This window comes from Erythrolamprus reginae, chromosome 5, assembly GCF_031021105.1.
Source record: "Erythrolamprus reginae isolate rEryReg1 chromosome 5, rEryReg1.hap1, whole genome shotgun sequence".
Lineage (NCBI taxonomy): Eukaryota > Metazoa > Chordata > Lepidosauria > Squamata > Dipsadidae > Erythrolamprus > Erythrolamprus reginae.
In genome coordinates, this window is record NC_091954.1 from 88,631,274 (window position 1) to 88,652,052 (window position 20,779).

Genomic DNA, 20,779 nt, shown 5'->3' on the forward strand with positions numbered 1-20,779 from the left:
ATCTCACTGACTTTAATTAGCTTTAATTTACATAGTAATGTCACATGAACCTGAGGCAGATCTGAAATAAGTGTCAATTAAGTATATATTACAAATACTGTATATAGTATTACAAATTACCTTGTAAGTTGTTTTGTGCAGTAGGCATATATTTCTAAAGGGTAAAACAAAGCAAAAATTAATTAACCAATTAATATATCTTAAATTCTACATATAATTATTTTTTTAAAAAAATAAATGAAATGTATTTAAAACAAGTGGCACAAAGCATGAAAGCTTCGGAGTATAACTTCTCTTAACATGGGCAGAAGAGATTTGTATCTGTGAAAATGGATCATACTAAAAATCAACCAAATATTTTGCTACCAAAAATACCATTTCTGTGTTGGGTTTTGAGTGGTACCTGGTAATTTTCTATGGTTTAAAATGTCAGCCACAAAACACTAATGGGAGACTACAAAAAGAAAAAGTCCAAACAGTTCACAGGCCAAATAAATTATATTCATATTGCCAAATCTTGTTACTAAAAATGAAAAATACATCACCTTTGATGTCAGAATATTGATATTTCTCTTGCTTTAAATATCTGGATTATTTTGAGTTAAATTATTAACAGAATGATAGACAATAAATATCTCACCTCTTCCATGTGATCAATTTTCTTTTCAAGAGGAAGAGGCTTCCCATTATGGAAGTTGGTAAGAATTACTGCAATCATAGTAAGTGTTTTGCCCTAAAATACATTAAACAACTAGTTAGCATTTTTTTTCATACAAGCAGAGTTGGAATCAGCTCTTCAGGTCTCTTGAGTCCAACCCATGTACAGCTAAGAGTCCAAATTAAAGTATTCTTGACAGATAATTAGACACATCCTCATGCAAAATATTTACCAGTCCCATATCATCTGCCAATATTCCTCCGAGCACATTTTCTGGTCTATTTTTTTCAGAAAAATGTATAATTGTGTTGTAGAAGAAGTTATCTCGCTCTTCCCAAAAAGGAGGAAGATCATTATTATTCTCTCGCAAAATCATCCAAGCTAAAGCTTGCTTCTGGTGTGGCAGTAAAGGAGTCAAAACAGCCTAGAAAACAAATATTCCATTTTAAATATTTCTTCGGAGAAAAAGCTACAACTTGCAGCTGTTCATTTTTTCATTGCTATTTTCTATCTTTTCATCTTACTTATTACAACTAATTAATTAATGATTTAATTTACTTGCAACAAGGTATTGGGCTAGCCACTTCTCTTAGCCCTGGAAGAAAGCAGTGACAAATCACCTCCAAAAATCTTGCCAAGAAAACAGCAGATACTAGGCTGTTGCTAACAGTCAAAATTAACCAGAAGGCATCCCCTTTTCCCAAAGCGATATATGTAATGCAGCATTAACCACTGTCTCTTATTCAATTTACATACCTTTGCTGCTTCCATTTCAAAGGTCTTATCATCTTCTTTCAGGTCTTCAAAAATCTTGTCAAATTCAGTTTTAAGCTACAATGTAGGATAATATAAAAATAGCCTTATAGTATCTTGTTTATATCACTTCACCCAATAAAATGCATTCCAACATACTCTTCAACAATTTTATATTTTAAAGAAGCATTAACACTGGTTTTTTCACTTTACATGGTAAAGTGAGACTGAGGTAAGGAAAACAATATATTAAAATTATAAATTAAAGTTCAAATGGACAGCTTTATCATACTAGAAACTCTGTAATTTCAAATCTACTGGGGACAATTTTTCCAGGCCAAAGGCAAGATAAATGGACACAAACATTATTAGGGGTTACAATGTTCCTTATCCATTACAAAGTAAATCCTACCATCTTCGACCTAACTCTATTTACTTTTGACTGACTTCATATAGAGGTAGAACAAAGTGGCGTGACCATTTCAGCTAGCAGACTTGACATTCCCTGTCCTACTTCTTCTAACACACTATAAAGCCACCCACACAGTAACTCAAGAGTTGCTTGGCTCCAAGACTGTGATTGTGCAGTGGTTAGAATGCAGCATTGCAGACTGATTCTGCCCGCTACCCAGAATTTGATTCTAAACAGCTCACGTTTGATTCAGCCTTCCATCTTTCCGGGGATGATAAAATGAGAACTCAAATTGTAAGTGATAATATACTGACTCTATAAACCGCTTAGAGACTGCTGTAAAGCACTATAAAGCGGCATATAACTCTAAGTACTATTGCTATTACTATTCTTATAACAAGCATGAGTAGTGATACCTGTTCAGTTGTCATTTGGATAGCACCATGACTTGGAGCATTGTAACGTGGTCTACCTTTGCCAGATGTCTTGCCAGCCTCAAAATCAAACGCTGAAACTAAATGCCATTGAAAATATGAGAACTAGTAAATGTTCAGATTTTTTTTTTATTTACATGAGAAAGTCCTTCTTTCTTGATGATGATAACGTAAATTCTAACTTACATTTTCCTGGAGGTGCTAACTTTAATCCATGCATGTTTAGTCTTTGTAGAAGCGCTTGCCTATTCTCTTCTTTTCCCCAAAAGCTCAATTGCACCGGCATAGTGTATGCATTATCTGCTCCACGAGGAACAACTCTAAGAGAGAGAAAAATTGCAATGATTTAATATTACGTTTGTTTTTCCCTTTGTAGACATGAAAAACATACATTAAGACTGTGCTAATCATTCAAAGGAGGTGCATTAGGTATGTGAGGGGACTTGCAAAACTTATTAAATAAGGCTTCTGTTGCTGAAACAATAACTTATTTTATGTTTTGGCATGTTTAACTACACAATTGCTAATCAAGAACATTATTTATTCAGTATTCAAAATGAATTCTTACCCTTCCACTACTGCCAATTTGTTGTCCATGATATAAGCCAAGCAAGCTGCCAGTTCTTTTTTTATATGGCCTACTTGATCACCATTCACATTGTTTACTTTTACAGCATTCTTATCATATGGATTATTAGGTTCTCGCTGGAGAGCCACCATTTCTTCATTACTGACCTGTAAAATTAACATTTGCAATTAAACCAGTCACAAAGGCTTCTAAACAATTCTTAAACATATTTAACCCAGTTTCACTTTTAAATAATAGATTCTATCCAAAAGGCCCTACTCTTGGCTAGTCTTTGCCATTCAATCTAATTTGTGGGATCACAATCAGGACCCTAAAAGCTTATCTTACTTCATGGTGAGGAAGACACCCCAAGATATGTATTTTACTATATACCTCAAGTGTGTTTTAATAAGAATCTTATATACCTCAAGTACCTTTATAATGTTTTTTAGTTAAATCTTTAAATATTTAAGCTTTACTAAGCTTCTAATCATCAATTCCACATTGTAAAAGATAAAAATTGCATAGTCTGTATTTTACTTTACTTCCTCTTTTCTCTTATCTGTTTGTTAAGCAACTTGCTTATGGAGACATACACGCAATGGGAATTGGGAAGTGAAACATCTGAATGCTGAAGAATCTATATATATATAACTATCACCTATCACAATGCACATATATGCTGCATTTGTATTTACCTTGTCATTATTTTACCATGTAATCATATTTTCTGTTGATTTTACTTTACTTCCCCTTTTTATATGCACGCAAACATGTAACCCATATTATTGGTTCACGCAATAACACGCCTGTTCGTCCTTTTCCAAAAAGGTATAAGAATATAACTAAAAGTGCTAATGGTTGTTCAGATTTTCTTAGTCTTACTTCTGAACCTTGCATGCAATAAATCTGATTTACTCAATATCCTTGTGGTCTCCATTCCCTTGATTGGTAACTGGTTTTTGATGCAACAATGGGATTAGTGCTTAATTTCTTAGGCTATGTCCATTACTGTTAACATTTGAATTAATAGCTGGTTTTATTGATATTATTTGCATGTTAAAATGGGAATAATTTGAACAGTTTTGCAATCAATTACTGATAAGCACACAAATTTTGGTTCACATATAACATTAAGCTATAGTTTAATCACTATCTACTGATTTATATAGCACACCATACCATAAATTACAAGCCATATTTACTGGTTTCATATAATACAATAAATTCAAATTAAACATGATAAACCAGCAGTGTCAAACTTGCAGCTTATGGGCTGAATGCATCATGTGATGGCCATGCCCATCCCATTTAGTGAATGGGGAGAAGCCGCTTATCACATGACATGTCCTCATGAGTTTGACACCCCTGCTCTAAACCATGTAGTGGCAATGCAAAAGACAATTATTACTGTAAGGAGTTAGTGACATATTTAGCCTTCACGTTAAGATAAGTTTGTAAATTTAGAGCTCATTCTGAACTAGCCTGTTTATTTTTCACTCTTGCTTCCTGAACAAAGGAGAAGGGAAAGTGGGAGGGAAAGGAAACCTTAACATAAACTTTGAAGATTTTCTGGCCATGAAACTTTTGATTGTCATCCCAGAGTCATATGCTAGCCAGGCCAAGTCTGAAGTCTCCTGACCATAGCAGGACCACAAAATCATGATGCCAACTTTTGAGAATGCTCAATGAGCATTCAGTGCTATGGAAAGTAACTCCCTATGGGGTATCTCTGCTACTGCTATTAAGGAGTTCCTGGCAGCATTTGTGTTATCCTTCCTTCCAATGTATGCTATTAATGATATGCTTTTAGCGAACAATCAAGCTTAAAATCCCTTCATTTATTGGATTGTTCATTTTCTCTGAATCCAAAAGAATCAATTGTCCTGATCACTGTCCTGACACTTGGCAAAATACACCATAGCTTTGTCTGGTCCATTAACTGATTTTAAGATATTTTAAAAAAACAGGATTCATATCATTAGTTTTCATCATTCTGAACTTACCACACCAGTATAATACCGTAAACCAACCACACTTCCTCGCAAAGTTCCAAATAACACCGCTGAATCCATATCTTCATCAATCCCTGGAGTAACAATTCCCAAATCTTCTAAGCTGGGATAAAATTCACGGGTAAATACATTGTAATGCCTGTCTCCATACAAAGCAGGATCCAATTCCCACGAGAAGTCTCTAAATATATAAAAAAAAGGTGGGGGAGGAATGGAATAAAAACATTTTTTAAGTAGAAAGTTATTTTGGGTCACACTACATGCTCTGCAGCAGTCAACGAAACATCCAGGTAAGTAAAGATTAATACCAAACAATTAAAAAGAAAACAATACCCTAATCAAGGAATTACAAAAAAGAAAACTACATCCATACCAATACTAACAGAAACAACTACAGTATTATAATATACAGTACAGTGGAACCTCAAGATACGAACTTAATTGGTTCCAGGGAAAGGTTCGTAACACGAAAGGTTCGTAAGACGAAACATTGTTTCCCATAGGAAACAATGTAAAGTCAATTAATCCGTGCAACAAAAAAAAAACAACCGCAAAAAAACGCTGCCGCCCGGCTGTCACCTTTAAAAACAGCCGGGCGGCTTCCCTCTCTCTCTCTCTCCTTCCTCCCTCCTCCTCCTCTTCCTCCTCCTCCCGTATTCCACCTCCCTCCCAGCCCGCTAGGCAGGCCAGTGGTCCCCGTCACGGCGGCCCGATTGAGGGGCCGGCGGTCTCCGCCAGGGAGAGCTTCCTGGCTTTCGTTCTTGTTGGATTCGCGCGTTTTCATGCCCAGGAAGCTCTCCGAAGTGAGGAGAACCGCCGCTGTCGCCGCTCGGCCGCGCCTCCTCGCCCGCCGCCCGCCCGCCTGCCCAGGATGCAGACCTGCTGCCTCGCCCTGCGCCTGCTGCCGGCCCGATCCTGCGTCTATTGCTTCTGGGCTGGTTCCATTCTGTTCCCTACCGGCCCGATTGAGGGGCCGGCGGGAGGAAAGCGAATGCCTCTCTTCGTTGCGCTGCCTGGCTGGCAGCGGAAGATGTAAACGAGCCCACGGGGCCGGTCTCCGTGGCCGACAGGGAACGGAGCCTTCCATGGCGGCTGCCTGCTGGGCTGGTAAGAGGGGGAGCCGAGCCCAGCCCCGTGAGCTCGGTTACATCTTCCGCTGCCAGCCAGGCCATGCTGGTGGAAGCGCAACAAAGAAAGGCACAATCTTTGGGGTTTTCGCTGGGGGGGGAGGAAGTTAGGAAGGTCCTACCTCTCCCCCCAGCGAAAACCCCAAAGATTGTTTGCTGCCATACGATTTAGCAGCAAAGTGACGTGGATGGATGGAAAGCTGAAACAGCCCGGTTTCAGCTTTCCATCCCTTAACACGTCACTTCGCCGCTAAATCGTGTGGCAGCAAACAATCTTTGGGGTTTTCGCTGGGGGGGGGAGGAAGTTAGGAAGGTCCTACTTCTCCCCCCAGCGAAAACCCCAAAGATTGTTTGCTGCCATACGATTTAGCAGCAAAGTGACGTGGATGGATGGAAAGCTGAAACAGCCCGGTTTCAGCTTTCCATCCCTTCACGTCACTTCGCCGCTAAATCGTGTGGCAGCAAACAATCTTTGGGGTTTTCGCTGGGGGGGGGAGGAAGTTAGGAAGGTCCTACTTCTCCCCCCAGCGAAAACCCCAAAGATTGTTTGCTGCCATACGATTTAGCAGCAAAGTGACGTGGATGGATGGAAAGCTGAAACAGCCCGGTTTCAGCTTTCCATCCCTTCACGTCACTTCGCCGCTAAATCGTGTGGCAGCAAACAATCTTTGGGGTTTTCGCTGGGGGGGGGGAGGAAGTTAGGAAGGTCCTACTTCTCCCCCCAGCGAAAACCCCAAAGATTGTTTGCTGCCATACGATTTAGCAGCAAAGTGACGTGGATGGATGGAAAGCTGAAACAGCCCGGTTTCAGCTTTCCATCCCTTCACGTCACTTCGCCGCTAAATCGTGTGGCAGCAAACAATCTTTGGGGTTTTCGCTGGGGGGGGGAGGAAGTTAGGAAGGTCCTACTTCTCCCCCCAGCGAAAACCCCAAAGATTGTTTGCTGCCATACGATTTAGCAGCAAAGTGACGTGGATGGATGGAAAGCTGAAACAGCCCGGTTTCAGCTTTCCATCCCTTCACGTCACTTCGCCGCTAAATCGTGTGGCAGCAAACAATCTTTGGGGTTTTCGCTGGGGGGGGGGAGGAAGTTAGGAAGGTCCTACTTCTCCCCCCAGCGAAAACCCCAAAGATTGTTTGCTGCCATACGATTTAGCAGCAAAGTGACGTGGATGGATGGAAAGCTGAAACAGCCTGGTTTCAGCTTTCCATCCCTTCACGTCACTTCGCCGCTAAATCGTGTGGCAGCAAACAATCTTTGGGGTTTTCGCTGGGGGGGGAGGAGGAAGTTAGGAAGGTCCTACTTCTCCCCCCAGCGAAAACCCCAAAGATTGTTTGCTGCCATACGATTTAGCAGCAAAGTGACGTGGATGGATGGAAAGCTGAAACAGCCCGGTTTCAGCTTTCCATCCCTTCACGTCACTTCGCCGCTAAATCGTGTGGCAGCAAACAATCTTTGGGGTTTTCGCTGGGGGGGGGGAGGAAGTTAGGAAGGTCCTACTTCTCCCCCCAGCGAAAACCCCAAAGATTGTTTGCTGCCATACGATTTAGCAGCAAAGTGACGTGGATGGATGGAAAGCTGAAACAGCCCGGTTTCAGCTTTCCATCCCTTCACGTCACTTCGCCGCTAAATCGTGTGGCAGCAAACAATCTTTGGGGTTTTCGCTGGGGGGGGGAGGAAGTTAGGAAGGTCCTACTTCTCCCCCCAGCGAAAACCCCAAAGATTGTTTGCTGCCATACGATTTAGCGGCGAAGTGACGTGGATGGATGGAAAGCTGAAACAGGCGAAAGGCGAGGAAACCTATTGTAGCAGCTGCCACAGCGGAGACATTTGGGGTTTTGGCTGGGGAGGGAGGGGAAGGCAGGAGGTCCGGCCCTTCATTTGCCCTCCCAGCAAAAGGCAAAGCCGCGCAGCTCCGCATCGCCGAAGGAGGCTTAACCCCACCACTCTGTCCCACCCCTCGGCCGTATCCGGCATAACTTCCTCCTGCCTATCCCCGCTCTTCTGCCGGCCACGGCCGGGGGGTGGGACAGAGGGGTGGGGTTAAGCCTCCTTCGGCGATGCGGAGCTGTGCGGCTTTGTCTTTTGCTGGGAGGGCAAATGAAGGGCCGGACCTCCTGCCTTCCCCTCCCCCCCCCCAGCCAAAACCCCAAATGTCTCCGCTGTGGCAGCTGCTACAATAGGCTTCCTCGCCTTTCGCCCGTGCCTGGCGGGAGCTGAAGAGTGCTTTGCCCAGTGCAAAGTTGACAGCAAGCAGCTCCGCAGTCCCGAAAGGAGGCTTAACCCCACCCCTCTGTCCCACCCCTCGCCCGTGGCCGGCAGAAGAGCGGGGATAGGCAGGAGGAAGTTATGCCGGATACGGGCGAGGGGTGGGACAGAGGGGCGGGGTTAAGCCTCCTTTGGGGACTGCGGAGCTGCTTGCTGTCAACTTTGCACTGGGCAAAGCACTCTTCACCTCCCGCCAGGCACGGGCGAGGGCGTGGAAGCTTATTGTAGCTCGCCCATGGCCGGCAGAAGATCGCTCTTGCCCGGCTTCCCCGCGAGGCATCAGGTCAGCATTCTGGGCGGGCGGGCGGCGGACGAGGAGGGGGAAAGCCTCCTGCAGCAGCTGCCACAGCCGCCGGCTTCCCCGCCGCCCGCCCCACAGAATGCTGACCTGATGCCTCGCGCGGAAGCCGGGCAAGAGCGATCTTCTGCCGGCCATGGGCGAGCGGCAGGGAGTCGGGGCTGCTGGCAAGCGCCCCAGCCTGGCTGTGACCTTTTAAAACAGCCGGGGGGCTTCCCAGGAGCCTCCGGAAGCCAAACGCCAAACCCGAACTTCCGCGTTTGGCGTTGGGAGGCTCCTGAGAAGCCGCCCGGCTGTTTTAAAAGGTGACCGCCGGGCTGGGGGGCTTCCCAGCACCCCCCCGAACCCCGAACCTGGAAGTTCGGCAAAAGTTCGGGATTCGGGAGGTTGCTGGGAAGCCCCCCAGCCCGGCGGTCACCTTTTAAAACAGCCCGGGGGCTTCCCAGGAGCCTCCCAATGCCGAACCCGGAAGTTCGGGTTTGGCGTTCGTAACTTGAAAAAAGTTCGTAAGAAGAGGCAAATTTTTTCTGAACCCCGGGTTCGTATCACGAATTGTTCGTAAGACGAGGGGTTCGTATCTTGAGGTACCACTGTATTTAAACCCCACTTTCACTATAGCACTATTATGGAGTTGGGTAACTTTCTCTTTTTGCTATATTCAAAATTGTGAACTGAGCAAGCAGTCTGAAAACTAATGCACTGTCATAAAAACTCTAAGATTACACAATTTAGCATAAATTGTATGCTAAATTACATAAAATTACAAATTGTATTCAAAAAGCTTCCACCTTTTTCTATGAATGCAACAGGGAAAAATACAGAAAGTGTTAACAGCTACACAGTAGACAGACCATTTGCTCAATCTCATTTTTTTAAAAAGTCCAGTTTCCTTAAAAATGGGGGAGATGTTAAAAAATCTTATAAGCACCTGTTATGTTTCCCAGTCACTTTGGGCTGTCTCATGTTTTATCTCCTTCTGTTGAGAGAGCTATTCAATCTTAATGTAAATGACCCCTCTTTCAAACCATCTCTGTCCAGAATATGGACTTTGCTGTCTTAAAAAGCATGACCTTTGTCAAGTACAAATGGACTGCTGCATCTTATCCTGATGGGTTTGCTTCCCTACGTTGTTCCATGCACTTGTGAAGTGATTGTTTTGTTAGCTCTATGTACAGGTCTTGCTGCATTGTACTGTATATATTTTGCTTTTTTTGGTTCTCATCCAAAAAGCTTCTTTGGTTCTGAATGAATGGCGGACGGTCCTTTTCAGCCATCTTTCCATAAAGATTCCACATCCATTTTCACTGATTTAGGTGACCCTGAGGCTACAGATAAACCCCCAAGTGGCCTTAACTGACTAGATCAGGGGTCAGCAAACTGTGGCTAGTGAGCCAAACATAGCTCTTTGGCCTCTTGAGTGTGGCTCTTCTGCAGAAGAGTTTTATTTATCCGATTTTATTTTATTTATTCAATTTTTATGCCGGCCTTCTCCTTAGACTCAGGGCGGCTTACAACATGTTAGCAATAGCACTTTTTAACAGAGCCAGCATGTTGCACCCACAATCCGGGTCCTCATTTTACCCATCTCAGAAGGATGGAAGGCTGAGTCAACCTTGAGCCGGTGATGAGATTTGAACCCCTGACCTACAGATCTATGGTCAGTTTCAGTGGCCTGCAGTACAGCACTCTACCTGCTGCGCCACCCCGGCTCTCAGCATGCGTTGCTATTTAAATTTGCCAATCCCTGGTTTAGGCAAACATAAGCAAAAGAAGAAGGGATTTACAGAGTTGCTCTGTAGTGCATACTAGATTTTTTTTTGGGGGGGGGGAGAGAGAAGAGGTCACTGTTGTTCCAGTTTTGTTGCAACATCCAATCAATGGAGACTTTTGAGCAAGTGGAAAGCAAAGCTTTGGAGGGGAGAAGTTGAAAATGGTAGGAAAGAGATCACTGGCTTGTGAGTTAGCAGTGAAAGAAAAGGTTGTGGTGGAAAGCAGGGAGGGCAGAGGGGGACGGAGGGCACAGTCGGAAGGGAACTGAGGTAATAGATCATCCTAGATCATCCCATCCCATTAAAAGCAGGTCTTAAAATAACTGGGCTGCTCCCTAGAATTGCCTCCTTGCTCAGTGATAATTAAAGTTGTTTTGTAAATACAGTGGTACCTCTACTTAAGAACTTAATTTGTTCCATGACCAGGTTCTTAAGTAGAAAAATTTGTAAGTAGAAGCAATTTTTCCCATATGAATCAATGTAAAAGCAAATAATGCATGCAAACCCATTAGGAAAGAAATAAAAGCTTGGAATTTGGGTGGGAGGAGGAGGAAGAGGACAGTCGCAGCGGAAGGAAGAAGGTGAGGTGAATAAAAAAAATCCCAAACTTTAAGGCTTTTTAAAAAAAGAGGGACTCTGAGGCGGCGAGGAGCACACGCCTCCCATACACCCGGCGCGAGGCTGCCTCCCATACACTGTTCCGAGAGAGTGAAACCCAGGCAGGCGAGAGGGAGGAACCTCCCTTTCCTTTGACCGAAAGGCGGCTGCTGTTGCTACTACCTGCTTCCTCTTTTTTCCCATGCTGAAGGGCTCCCCTCTTCTCTCGCTCGCTCGCTTTGTAGCCGGCGCCTTTCTTTCACTATGGTGACTTCTCGGTTTGGCTGAAGTCGAGTTGATTCGGCCGGGGCGAAGCACCCCCTTTTGTCTTTCCATGCCCAGACGCTCCAGGAGGCAACATCTTGCAGGGTGTATGAGAGGCAACGCAAGGAAGTCACCACAGCAAAGTGGTTTATTCCCTCTCCAAGCACCCAGGGAAAGGAAAACGCTGTTCACTCTGGGCTGCGTAGAGCGAAGGGAGTGTTTCTTTTCTCTGGGCGCTGGCAGACGTTCATTCCCTTTCCAAGTGCCCAGAGAAAGGAAAATGCTTTGCTCGCTCTGGACTGCCAAAGCCTCCTTAAGCGCCACCGAAAGGCTCTTCTGGCAGCCCAGAAAAGCCCGAGATGGCCAGGATTAAAGGGGGAATAGTAGCTTTCCTGGGAAATTTTTCCGGGCTCAGGTTCTTAAGTACTTAAGTCTTAAGCAGATGCAAAAAAATCTTGAATCCCCGGTTATCTAGAAAAGTTGTTAAGTAGAGGCATTCTTAGGTAGAGGTACCACCACTGTACTGTTTAATTCAATGGAACTGGACAATCCCAGGTAGATACCAATTCAAGTTGAACTGAATGGGGAGAGCAGGTTCTCCCAGTGAAATGCATATGTTTTAGAGCTTTCTGGTATTTGTACAACTAGCTATTTCATGGAATATATTCACATTATGCATTTGCATTATGATTTTTTTGTTGCATACCTAAATTATGTCAAAAGTCACTTGATTAAAGTAATAATTACGTCTGCTGGAAGTTGAAAACAAAGATTTTTATTCAATGTTGTGCCTGACAAAATCAAGCTGCCTTAATGTATCAAGGGTGTAGTTTCTGTACTTTTAGAAATCTAAAAACCTGAGCTTTTATCACTTTCATTCATGTGCGTATGTGACTAATTTTTTCTTCACAAATAGTTACAACACATTCTCATGTCATACCTGCTAGTTATCTGATGTAGTGAGGCTGTTAGAATATATTTCTTATTTATTTATAATACTAATATAATTTATATAATGACTGTTATTAATACTCAGAACGGTGTTTCATTTTGCTTTCTTTAAGATCTGTTAACCTTTTCACTGTTCATAGATCTTTAAAGTTGCTTAGCCAGGGAACTGACACAAGATATGTATTCCTAGAAAAGCTTCGTATTTGAGAAACCTACCTTCAAAAAATTTGGAGGCTCTAGCATGGGACCAATGCAGGTAGTCCTTGACTTATGACCACAATTGAGCCCAAAATTTACGTTAACTAAGTGAGACAGTTGTTAAGTGAATCACCGCCGTCATGTTGTTAAATGAATCGTGTTCCCTTTTGTTTGTCAAAAGGTTACAAAAGGGGATCATATGACCCCCTGGACACTGCAACTGATATTAACACAAGTTAGTTGCTAAGCATCTGAATTTTGATCATGTGGGGATGCTGCAACAGACTTAAGTGTGAAAAACAGTCATAAATCACTTTTTTAGCACTGTTGTAACTTTGAACAGTCACTAAATGAACGGTTAAAAGTTATATTGTAAAGGAGGGGCTGGTTTATATTAAGTGTGCTGGAAGGGGGATGGGAGAGGAGAGACAGAGGGGGAGCGATACAGAAAGAGGGGGAGAGAGATAGATAGATATAGACAGGGGGAGAGAGAGACATAGACACACAGAAACAAAGAGAGCGAGAGAGATACAGAGAGAAGGGGAGATAAAGAGGGAAAGGGGTAGAGAGTCATAGAGAGATGCAGAGATACAAAAAGAGGGGGGAGATAGAGAAGGAGAGTGGGGAGGAAGAGAAATACATAGAGAGAGGAGTGTTTGTGGTTTCCAGTTTTCTGTCCTAATGACCAGGTGGGTAGGCGTGGCTAGGGGATCATATGACTGGGGGAGAGTGATGTCGAGTTGGCCACGCCCACCCAGATTTTGAGGCTCCCTGTGTTTTTTTCCCGTGTGAAGCGGGTCAAAATGGCTCTTTGAATGCTTTAAGTTTGCACTAGACCACTGCAAGAAATAAAAATCCCCCCTCCATCATTCAGTCATAACTGAAAGCTTCTTGGTTAGGAAGCAAGTCTTCAAGGGAAAAAAAACCCAAAACGTTAAGTCCAGCTGCCTTTTGAAAAAGTACTTTTAGGGCAACCATGACCTAGATATCCGCATGCTCACCACTAGATGACCTATTTACTAAATAGTTTAACCATGTTTGCTGAAATCAACCACAAACAGCAGAAAACAAAGCAAGAGAGCCGAAAAGTAAGAGTTCAAGAAAGACTACACCCCTATTTGCCGAGGAGCCCTTCGCCGCCCCCCCCCCGCCCCCGGCTTTGGTTCGCGGCCTCAATGGAGCCTTCTTCTCCACAGAGGAGCCAACTCGGAGAAAAGGTTTCGCTTCATTACACGCTTGGTATCTCTGCATATGAGGCTCGTACGCACCTCAGGAACCGCCAAGCCATCACGACACCAAGCTGCCGCGGACACCACCGGCTCCAAATGTTTCCTTCAGGCCGCCGCGACTGTTACAGAGCTGCAAAAACCCGCCCGATGCCTTCGCGTTGCCAGAGAGCATGCGCTCACCCTTTTGGGTCAAGCACAGCGACGACGCCCCCAATCGCTGACATACAGATGCTTGAACCAATAGGAAACTACGACGCAGTCTGTTCTTTGAGCTCTTGGTTTCTATTGGTTGTTTTAAAATTCATTAGAGTCCTGGTAACCAATGGGCTTTATGAACCTGGAGCTGCTCTTTGGGAATTAACAAATGGAGAGTTTGCAGAATAGGCATGAAAATGTATCGTGGTTTTTTTTAAACGGTTGCTTTTGAATTGTTTTTAATATTTTTTGTGTTTCAGTTTTTGGTTGTGAGCTGCCTAGAGTCCCTAGGCAGGTGGGCAGCATACAAATTGAATAAATAAATAAATTATTGACTGTCCAAAGATAAATATGCACGTGTCTTCCCCAATTTTCTTAATTTTTTTCAACTACGTCATAAATTCATATGTATATACAGTACCGCAAAATATTAAAAATAGCATTCATTGTTACACATTTTTATCCATTGTTCCATATCTTATTCTGTCCTTACATCAACCATTAGTCTGCCCTTCTTTTTTCTTGCACTCCTCTCCGTCTAATTCCTCCTAACTATTTACTAATATATATGCACGTGGCTTGACAGCTCGTTTGTCACATGGTGACATTTATTTAGCACCTCTATATCCCGGATTCTCCGCGATATACAAAATAATAGGGGAAAATACGAAATATACACAGAATTCTGATCCAATTACAATTCTGATACGTCAGAGCCCAAAAGCCCTCCAGAAATCTATCAGGGACAAACGGATCGTTTGTTTAGCTGTATAAAAAATCATTTTGAATCTACGCAAATTACTCTCCATTATTTAAGCACGGACCTCTTTATTAGAAGTTGGAGGTACCTCGTGGGGATGGTTAACTTTTAATAGATAAAACCCATCAATTAATTGAACAAAAAGGTTACACTGGAAACATTTGCAACAATAACTTTCATGTTGAATAACAATCTACCTATTCTTTGGGAAGAGCTCGATAGGTAGACAAAATTGCCAATCCAGTCTAAGCACCAAGCAACTATAAAAATAATACGACAAAATCCTAGAATATATTCTTAGTATTGCCATGGCTATTCTGAGATGTGTTTTTTTAATCCAACGATTAAAAATTAGAAAGTTGAATTGCTCCCGGGCATTTTTTAAAAAGTTCAAAATCAATTACCCAAGTGGGTCCCCTTAATGGAATGCAATGATCCCACTGAATACTGTAATAATGTTTAGGAAAGGTATACGCTCCACAGATACTTTAAGAGTCCCTTTAGAGTACTTTAAGTCCTCTATGCACCTCAAAAATGTCTTTCCACTCCACTCACTTTTAAATAAACACAATCCCCAAGCCCAACTAAAGTAATTTTTAGAAGTGAGAGAACGATTCCATGGCAGACAGCAAGATTGGCCTGGCAACACTTCTATCTTGTGACGATATACCTACTTGCTTTTGTTTAGAATAGAATAGAATAGAATAGAATTTTATTGGCCGTGTGGTTGGACACACAAGGAATTTATCTTGGTGCATAAAAGAAAAAGATACATTTGTCAAGAATCGTGTGGTACAACACTTAATGATTGTCATAGGGGTCAAATAAGAAATGAAGAAACAATATTAATAAAAATCTTAGGATAAAAGCAACAAGTTAGTCATACAGTCCTATGTGGAAGGAAAAAGATGATAGGAATGATGAGAAAAACTAGTAGAAATAGAAGCACAGATTTAGTAAAAAGTCTGACAGTGTTGAGGGAATTATTTGTTATTGTGTTTATAGCATACCTTTTACCTTGTACACCCACAGAGAGAGAATGAGAATGGAGAATTCTTTATTGGTCAAGTGTGATTGGACATACAAGGAATTTGTCTTTGGTGCATAAAAAAAAATACATGTGTCAAGAATCATGAGGTACAACACTTAATGATTGTCATAGGGGTCAAATAAGCAATGAAGAAACAATCAATATTAATAAAAATCTTAAGGACACAAGCAACAAGTTACAGTCATACAGTCACAAGTGGCAGGAAATGGGTGATAGGAAAGATGAGAAAAAAAACCTAGTAGTAATAGTAGTGCAGACTTAGTAAATAGTTTAATAGTGTTGAGGGAGTTATTTGTTTAGCAGAGTAATGGCGTGGGCGGGGGGGGGGCTGAGGCAGACAGACAGACAGACAAAAGTGTAGCACGCAATCCTATTGCACTCTACTTAGAAATAGATCACCTTCGGGGAGAAGGTAAACCACCGCTAGCTGCATCCTTAGGCCCTGTCGCCTGATAGAAATGGCCTCAAAGCAGCCTCCCATTAGAAAAGCTGCCTTCGAGGGGCGCGACTGACGTCTCCTTCCAGCTGACCGGCGTGGGGCGAGGCCCTTTGCGGAAGCGGTAGTCTTTGGAGTGGCTACGGAGGCGAGGATTGCGCAGGGAGGCAGTTGATTTTTTGAGGGGATCCGGAGCCCCGGGCGGAGCTGGAGCCATGGTGCGGGTCTACAACTTGCACCCCTTCGGGTCGCAGCAAGTCGTTCCTCTGAAGCAGGAACCGTCGCTCTTCTGCTGCGGGCGCGACGTGCTTCTGGTGGCCTGCGGTTCCGGCGCCTCTAAGGTGGAAGTGTTTGCGGAACTCTGCGAGCCGCTCGGCTCCTTCAGTACCCTGGGCCGAGTGATGGCTATGGCGTACGGCGAAGTGGGTAAGCGCAAACCTGGCTGGATATCCAGAAATACGCTGCCTTTTTCGAAAGACGAGAGGTTTTTTTCCCTAAATGAAGAATGGGCACTCTTACACCAGGTTTTTTGTCTTGATGGGCCATACACATTGTAGGGGGGTGGGCTTTGTGAACATTTTTGGCCTGGCCAGCAATACTGAGCTGCTTGGGGGGGAAACGTAGTGGGGGTGTGTGTGGTAAGTTTATGCACTATTTATTGAATACATAATAGTTTTTTTATTGTCCTTATTTCTCTAGTACCCTAATATGATCCTTAATTACTTTTAAAATAGGAAATAATTAAATAGTATGTTTTACCCATGAGCACTTTAATCATTTTCATCATTATCTAGGACTGAATTTTTATAGCAATTAAAGAAAATTGAGCTACTTGCCCAATCTGTTATCATACTGAACTTGTGGGTTCAGTACAAAACCTTAAAATGTTACTGTGCTCCTCAACAAATAATGCTGTCTATCATTTATCCTTTTTGTGGCTATTCAAATAATAGAATAGAATAGAATTGTTTTATTGGCCAAGTGTGATTGGACACACAAGGAATTTGTCTTTGGTGCGTATGCGCTCAGTGTACATAAAAGAAAAGATACATTTGTCAAGAATCATGAGGTACAACGCTTCATGATGGTCATAGGAGTCAAATAAGCAATGAAGAAACAATATTAATAAAAATCTTAAGGGTACAAGCAATAAGATACAGTCATAAGTGGGAGGAAATGATTGACTCCTATGACAATCATTAAGTGTTGTACTCATGATTCCTGACAAATGTATCTTTTCTTTTATGTACACAGAGAGCATACGCACCAAAAACAAATTCCTTGTGTGTCCAATCACACTTGTCCAATAAAATAATTAGGAATTATGAGAAAAAAACTACTAGTAATAATAATGAAGAATGTGACTTAATCAACTGAAATAGAGTCCAGGCACCTATTTGAAAACGTATCTTAGTCGGTAAGCCAGTCCCACCCAGTCATATCACCTTTAAGCCACCCCATAATAAATAATAAACTTTTATATTTATTTCCAGTGTGTTTATAAGCCCCTTCCCTTTTGTTCCCCTTCCTACATTGATGCTTTTGCTGAGAAGGTGAAGGCACTTATAAATTGGTTCAGTGATGGACATGGGAAAAAAAGATGATGCTAAAGGCTGGAATTTTGTTTGCCCTATGCCAGTTTCCTATTGAATTAAAGGAAAAATCAGCTGGGAAAGGAGGCCTAAATGTGGGTTTATTAGCATATTGAGGATCCCCAAATGTAAACACTAAATCATGCCTTCCAAAAACAATTATGAGGTTTGCACAACATCAAACCTAATGATTAGTGCTTAATATGAAGGCAACCTCATACTGTAATCACTTTACCTTTCCAGTAACTCTTTGTTTCAGATTTGAGCCAAAACTTTGTCTCAGAATGTTGACCCTCTTTATTCTATAGTCAATATGATCAGCATGTCTGTTAACAAACTATTAGAATTTTCCTGCCGATATTAACTGTTCTTTGCAGACATCCAAAACACAGTCTTTTCCAGTCTCTGATTTTATACAATCCCCATATAGTAAATCAGGGTATTGTGGCTAATTATGGGGAATACAAAATACAATGTGTAATGGCACTATTACACATTGGATCTTCTGATGGAATTTCCAGCTAATTCAAAAACTTAATTCACATTATATTTTGATTGTACAGTGTTCCCTCGATTTCCGCGGAGGATGCGTTCCGAGACGGCCCGCGAAAGTCGAATTTCCTCAAAGTAGAGATGCGGAAGTAAATACACCATTTTTGGCTATGGACAGTATCACAAGCCATCCCTTAACACTTTAAACCCCTAAATTACCATTTCCCATTCCCTTAACAACCATTTACTCACCATTATTACTGGTACTCACCATTGAATAAGACACTTAGTGATCCTGATATTTATAAACATAACTATTTATTAACAATAATTATTTTTTTTGTTTTTTATTTGCAAAAATTATTAGTTTGGCGATGACATATGAAGTCATTGGGTGGGAAAAACTGTGGTATAGGAAAAAAACCACAAAGTATTTTTTATTAATATTTTTTGAAAAACCGTGGTATAGGCTATTCGCTAAGTTCAAACCCGTGAAAATCGAGGGAACACTGTACTTACTCCTATGTTTCACTATGGAATTTACATTTTTGGCTATGTTTTTTTTCAAAACCAATTTTTTGCTTTTCAGGAGATTATGTGGCCACTATTGAGGAGGCACACAGCACCCTCTTCTTACGAGTTTATGTTAACTGGAGATGCATGTCCTCTGGCAGCTCACGTGTTTGTGTGCGGATGCAAGGTCACAACCCAGAAGCTTCCTATAGTGAGACGTCTAAAGAACAAATGTCAATCATAGAAATCCCTCTTTCTGATCCTCCCACGTGTTTTTCCTGTTGCCCTTTATCCGGAGACTTACTGGTTGGCTGCAAGAATAAGTTGATACTATTCCACTTGAAGCATTTATTTGTGAGTGACAATGTAAAAGTGCTTGACTTTGAACGGTCCTTAATTTTGCACATGGAGACGTTCACCCCAACAGAAGTTGCAATTTGTGCAGGGTATGTTGCTGTCACAGCAGAGCTGGAAGTCCTTGTTTTCAAGCTACTAACTGGGGAGAAAGGAACTTTGGCTGGAAATTGCAAACAGCATATCTGTGAATCTGCACAGCCTGAAATACCCATAAATGAAGGTCAGTATGATATTTAAAATACAGTGATACCTCGCCTTACGAACTTAATTGGTTCCGGGACGAGGTTTGTAAGGTGAAAAGTTTGTAAGATGAAACAATGTTTCCCATAGGAATCAATGGAAAAGTGATTAATGCGTGCAAGCCCAAAACTCACCCCTTTTGCCAGCCAAAGCGCCTGTTTTTGCACTGCTGGGATTCCTCTGACGCTCCCCTCCATGGGAAACTCCACCTCCGGACTTCCATATTTTTGTGATGCTGCAATTTTGCTGAGGCTCCCTCGCTGGGAAACCCCAGATCTGGACTTCCGTTGCCAGCGAAGTGCCCGTTTTTGCACTGCTGGGATTCCCCTGCAGCATCGCAAAAACACGGAAGCCCGGAGGTGGTGTTTCCCATGGAGGGGAGTCTCAGGGGAATCCCAGCAGCGCAAAAACGGGTGCTTCACTGGCAACAGAAGTCCGGAGGCAGGGCATCCCAGTGGCAACGGCTTGGGTTTGTAAGGTGAAAATAGTTTGGAAGAAGAGGCAAAAAAATCTTAAACCTCGGGTTTGTATCTCAAAAAGTTTGTATGATGAGGGGTTTGTAAGACGAGGTATCACTGTATTCAGATCAAAACTGCTTCCCAAGATCAGTTTTCTGGTTTTCACAAAAGCGGTATGCAGTTGGCTCTCATTCAGCAATCATTCTAAGTTACAACAGTGTTGAATGAGTAGAACTTGCCATTGGCCTCAGTGGTGCAGTGGTTAGATTGCAGTACTGCAAGGTACTTCTGCTGATTACCGTCTGCCAGTAATTTGGCAGATCGAATCTCAGTAGGTTCAAGGTTGACTCAGCCTTCCGTCCTTCCAAGGTCGGTAAAATGAGGACGCAGATTGTTGGGGGCAATATCCTTACTCTCTGTAAATTGCTTAGAGAGGGCCGTAAAGCACCGTGAAGCAATATATAAGTCTAAATGCTATTGCTAATGCTATTGCTATAGTTGTAGCCATTGCAGCATCCCTGTAATCACATGTTTGCAATTTGGATGGTTCAAACTATCTTACAAATATGACATGATGAAATCGCACATCCATTGCAAGCATCCAACAAGTAATTGAGAAGCTGGCAAGTGGTTTCAAATTATTATTATTATTATTATTTATTATTATTATTATTATTATTATTATTATTATTATTATTATTATTATTATTATTATTATACATCACGCAGTCCTAGGTGCTTTGGAAGTGTCCGACTGGTAATGAAATACGAAATCCAGCGTAGTGATCTCGTTTGCTGTGTTGTTGTATTATTATTATTATTATTATTATTACAGTAATACCTGATGATACGAACTTAATTGGTGCAAGGAGGAGGTTCGTAAGACGAAAGGTTCGTAAGACGAAACATTGTTTCCCATAGGAAACAATGTAAAGTCAATTAATCCGTGCAACCAAAAAAAAACCCGCAAAAAAACGGGCTTTCGGCGGGGCCGCGCGGCTGTTTTAAAAGGTGACAGCCGGCCTGGGGGGCTTCCCAGCACACACACACACCCGAACCTCTCCTCTTCCCAGTTTGCTCTCCATGTGTCCCCAACCTTTCAAGAGGTGGAAAACCCTCCGTGAAAGGTTGGGGACACATGGA

General features: G+C 42.5%; 2 protein-coding genes across 3 annotated transcripts in view; one reads left to right on the plus strand and one right to left on the minus strand.

Moving 5' to 3' along the window:
* Positions 1-13,754, minus strand: part of HLTF (helicase like transcription factor) — a 34,432-nt gene extending 20,678 nt beyond the window's left edge. The window contains exons 1-9 of the mRNA XM_070753384.1: positions 13,582-13,754; positions 4,832-5,021; positions 2,826-2,992; positions 2,444-2,577; positions 2,240-2,337; positions 1,415-1,489; positions 891-1,082; positions 641-733; positions 121-154 (exon numbers count right to left, since the gene is read on the minus strand). Of these exons, the coding sequence (XP_070609485.1) occupies positions 121-154; positions 641-733; positions 891-1,082; positions 1,415-1,489; positions 2,240-2,337; positions 2,444-2,577; positions 2,826-2,992; positions 4,832-5,021; positions 13,582-13,601 (1,003 nt within the window). The 5' untranslated portion in view covers positions 13,602-13,754. The remainder of the gene's footprint in view (positions 1-120; positions 155-640; positions 734-890; positions 1,083-1,414; positions 1,490-2,239; positions 2,338-2,443; positions 2,578-2,825; positions 2,993-4,831; positions 5,022-13,581) is intronic.
* Positions 13,755-16,075: 2,321 nt separating this feature from the next.
* HPS3 (HPS3 biogenesis of lysosomal organelles complex 2 subunit 1) overlaps positions 16,076-20,779 on the plus strand; it is a 31,528-nt gene continuing 26,824 nt past the window's right edge. Inside the window, exons 1-2 of one of the 2 annotated variants that reach the window (XM_070753407.1) lie at positions 16,076-16,410; positions 18,658-19,158. In XM_070753407.1, the coding sequence (XP_070609508.1) occupies positions 16,200-16,410; positions 18,658-19,158 (712 nt within the window). In that variant the 5' untranslated portion in view covers positions 16,076-16,199. The remainder of the gene's footprint in view (positions 16,411-18,657; positions 19,159-20,779) is intronic. The other variant, XM_070753408.1, reaches the window with a different exon arrangement.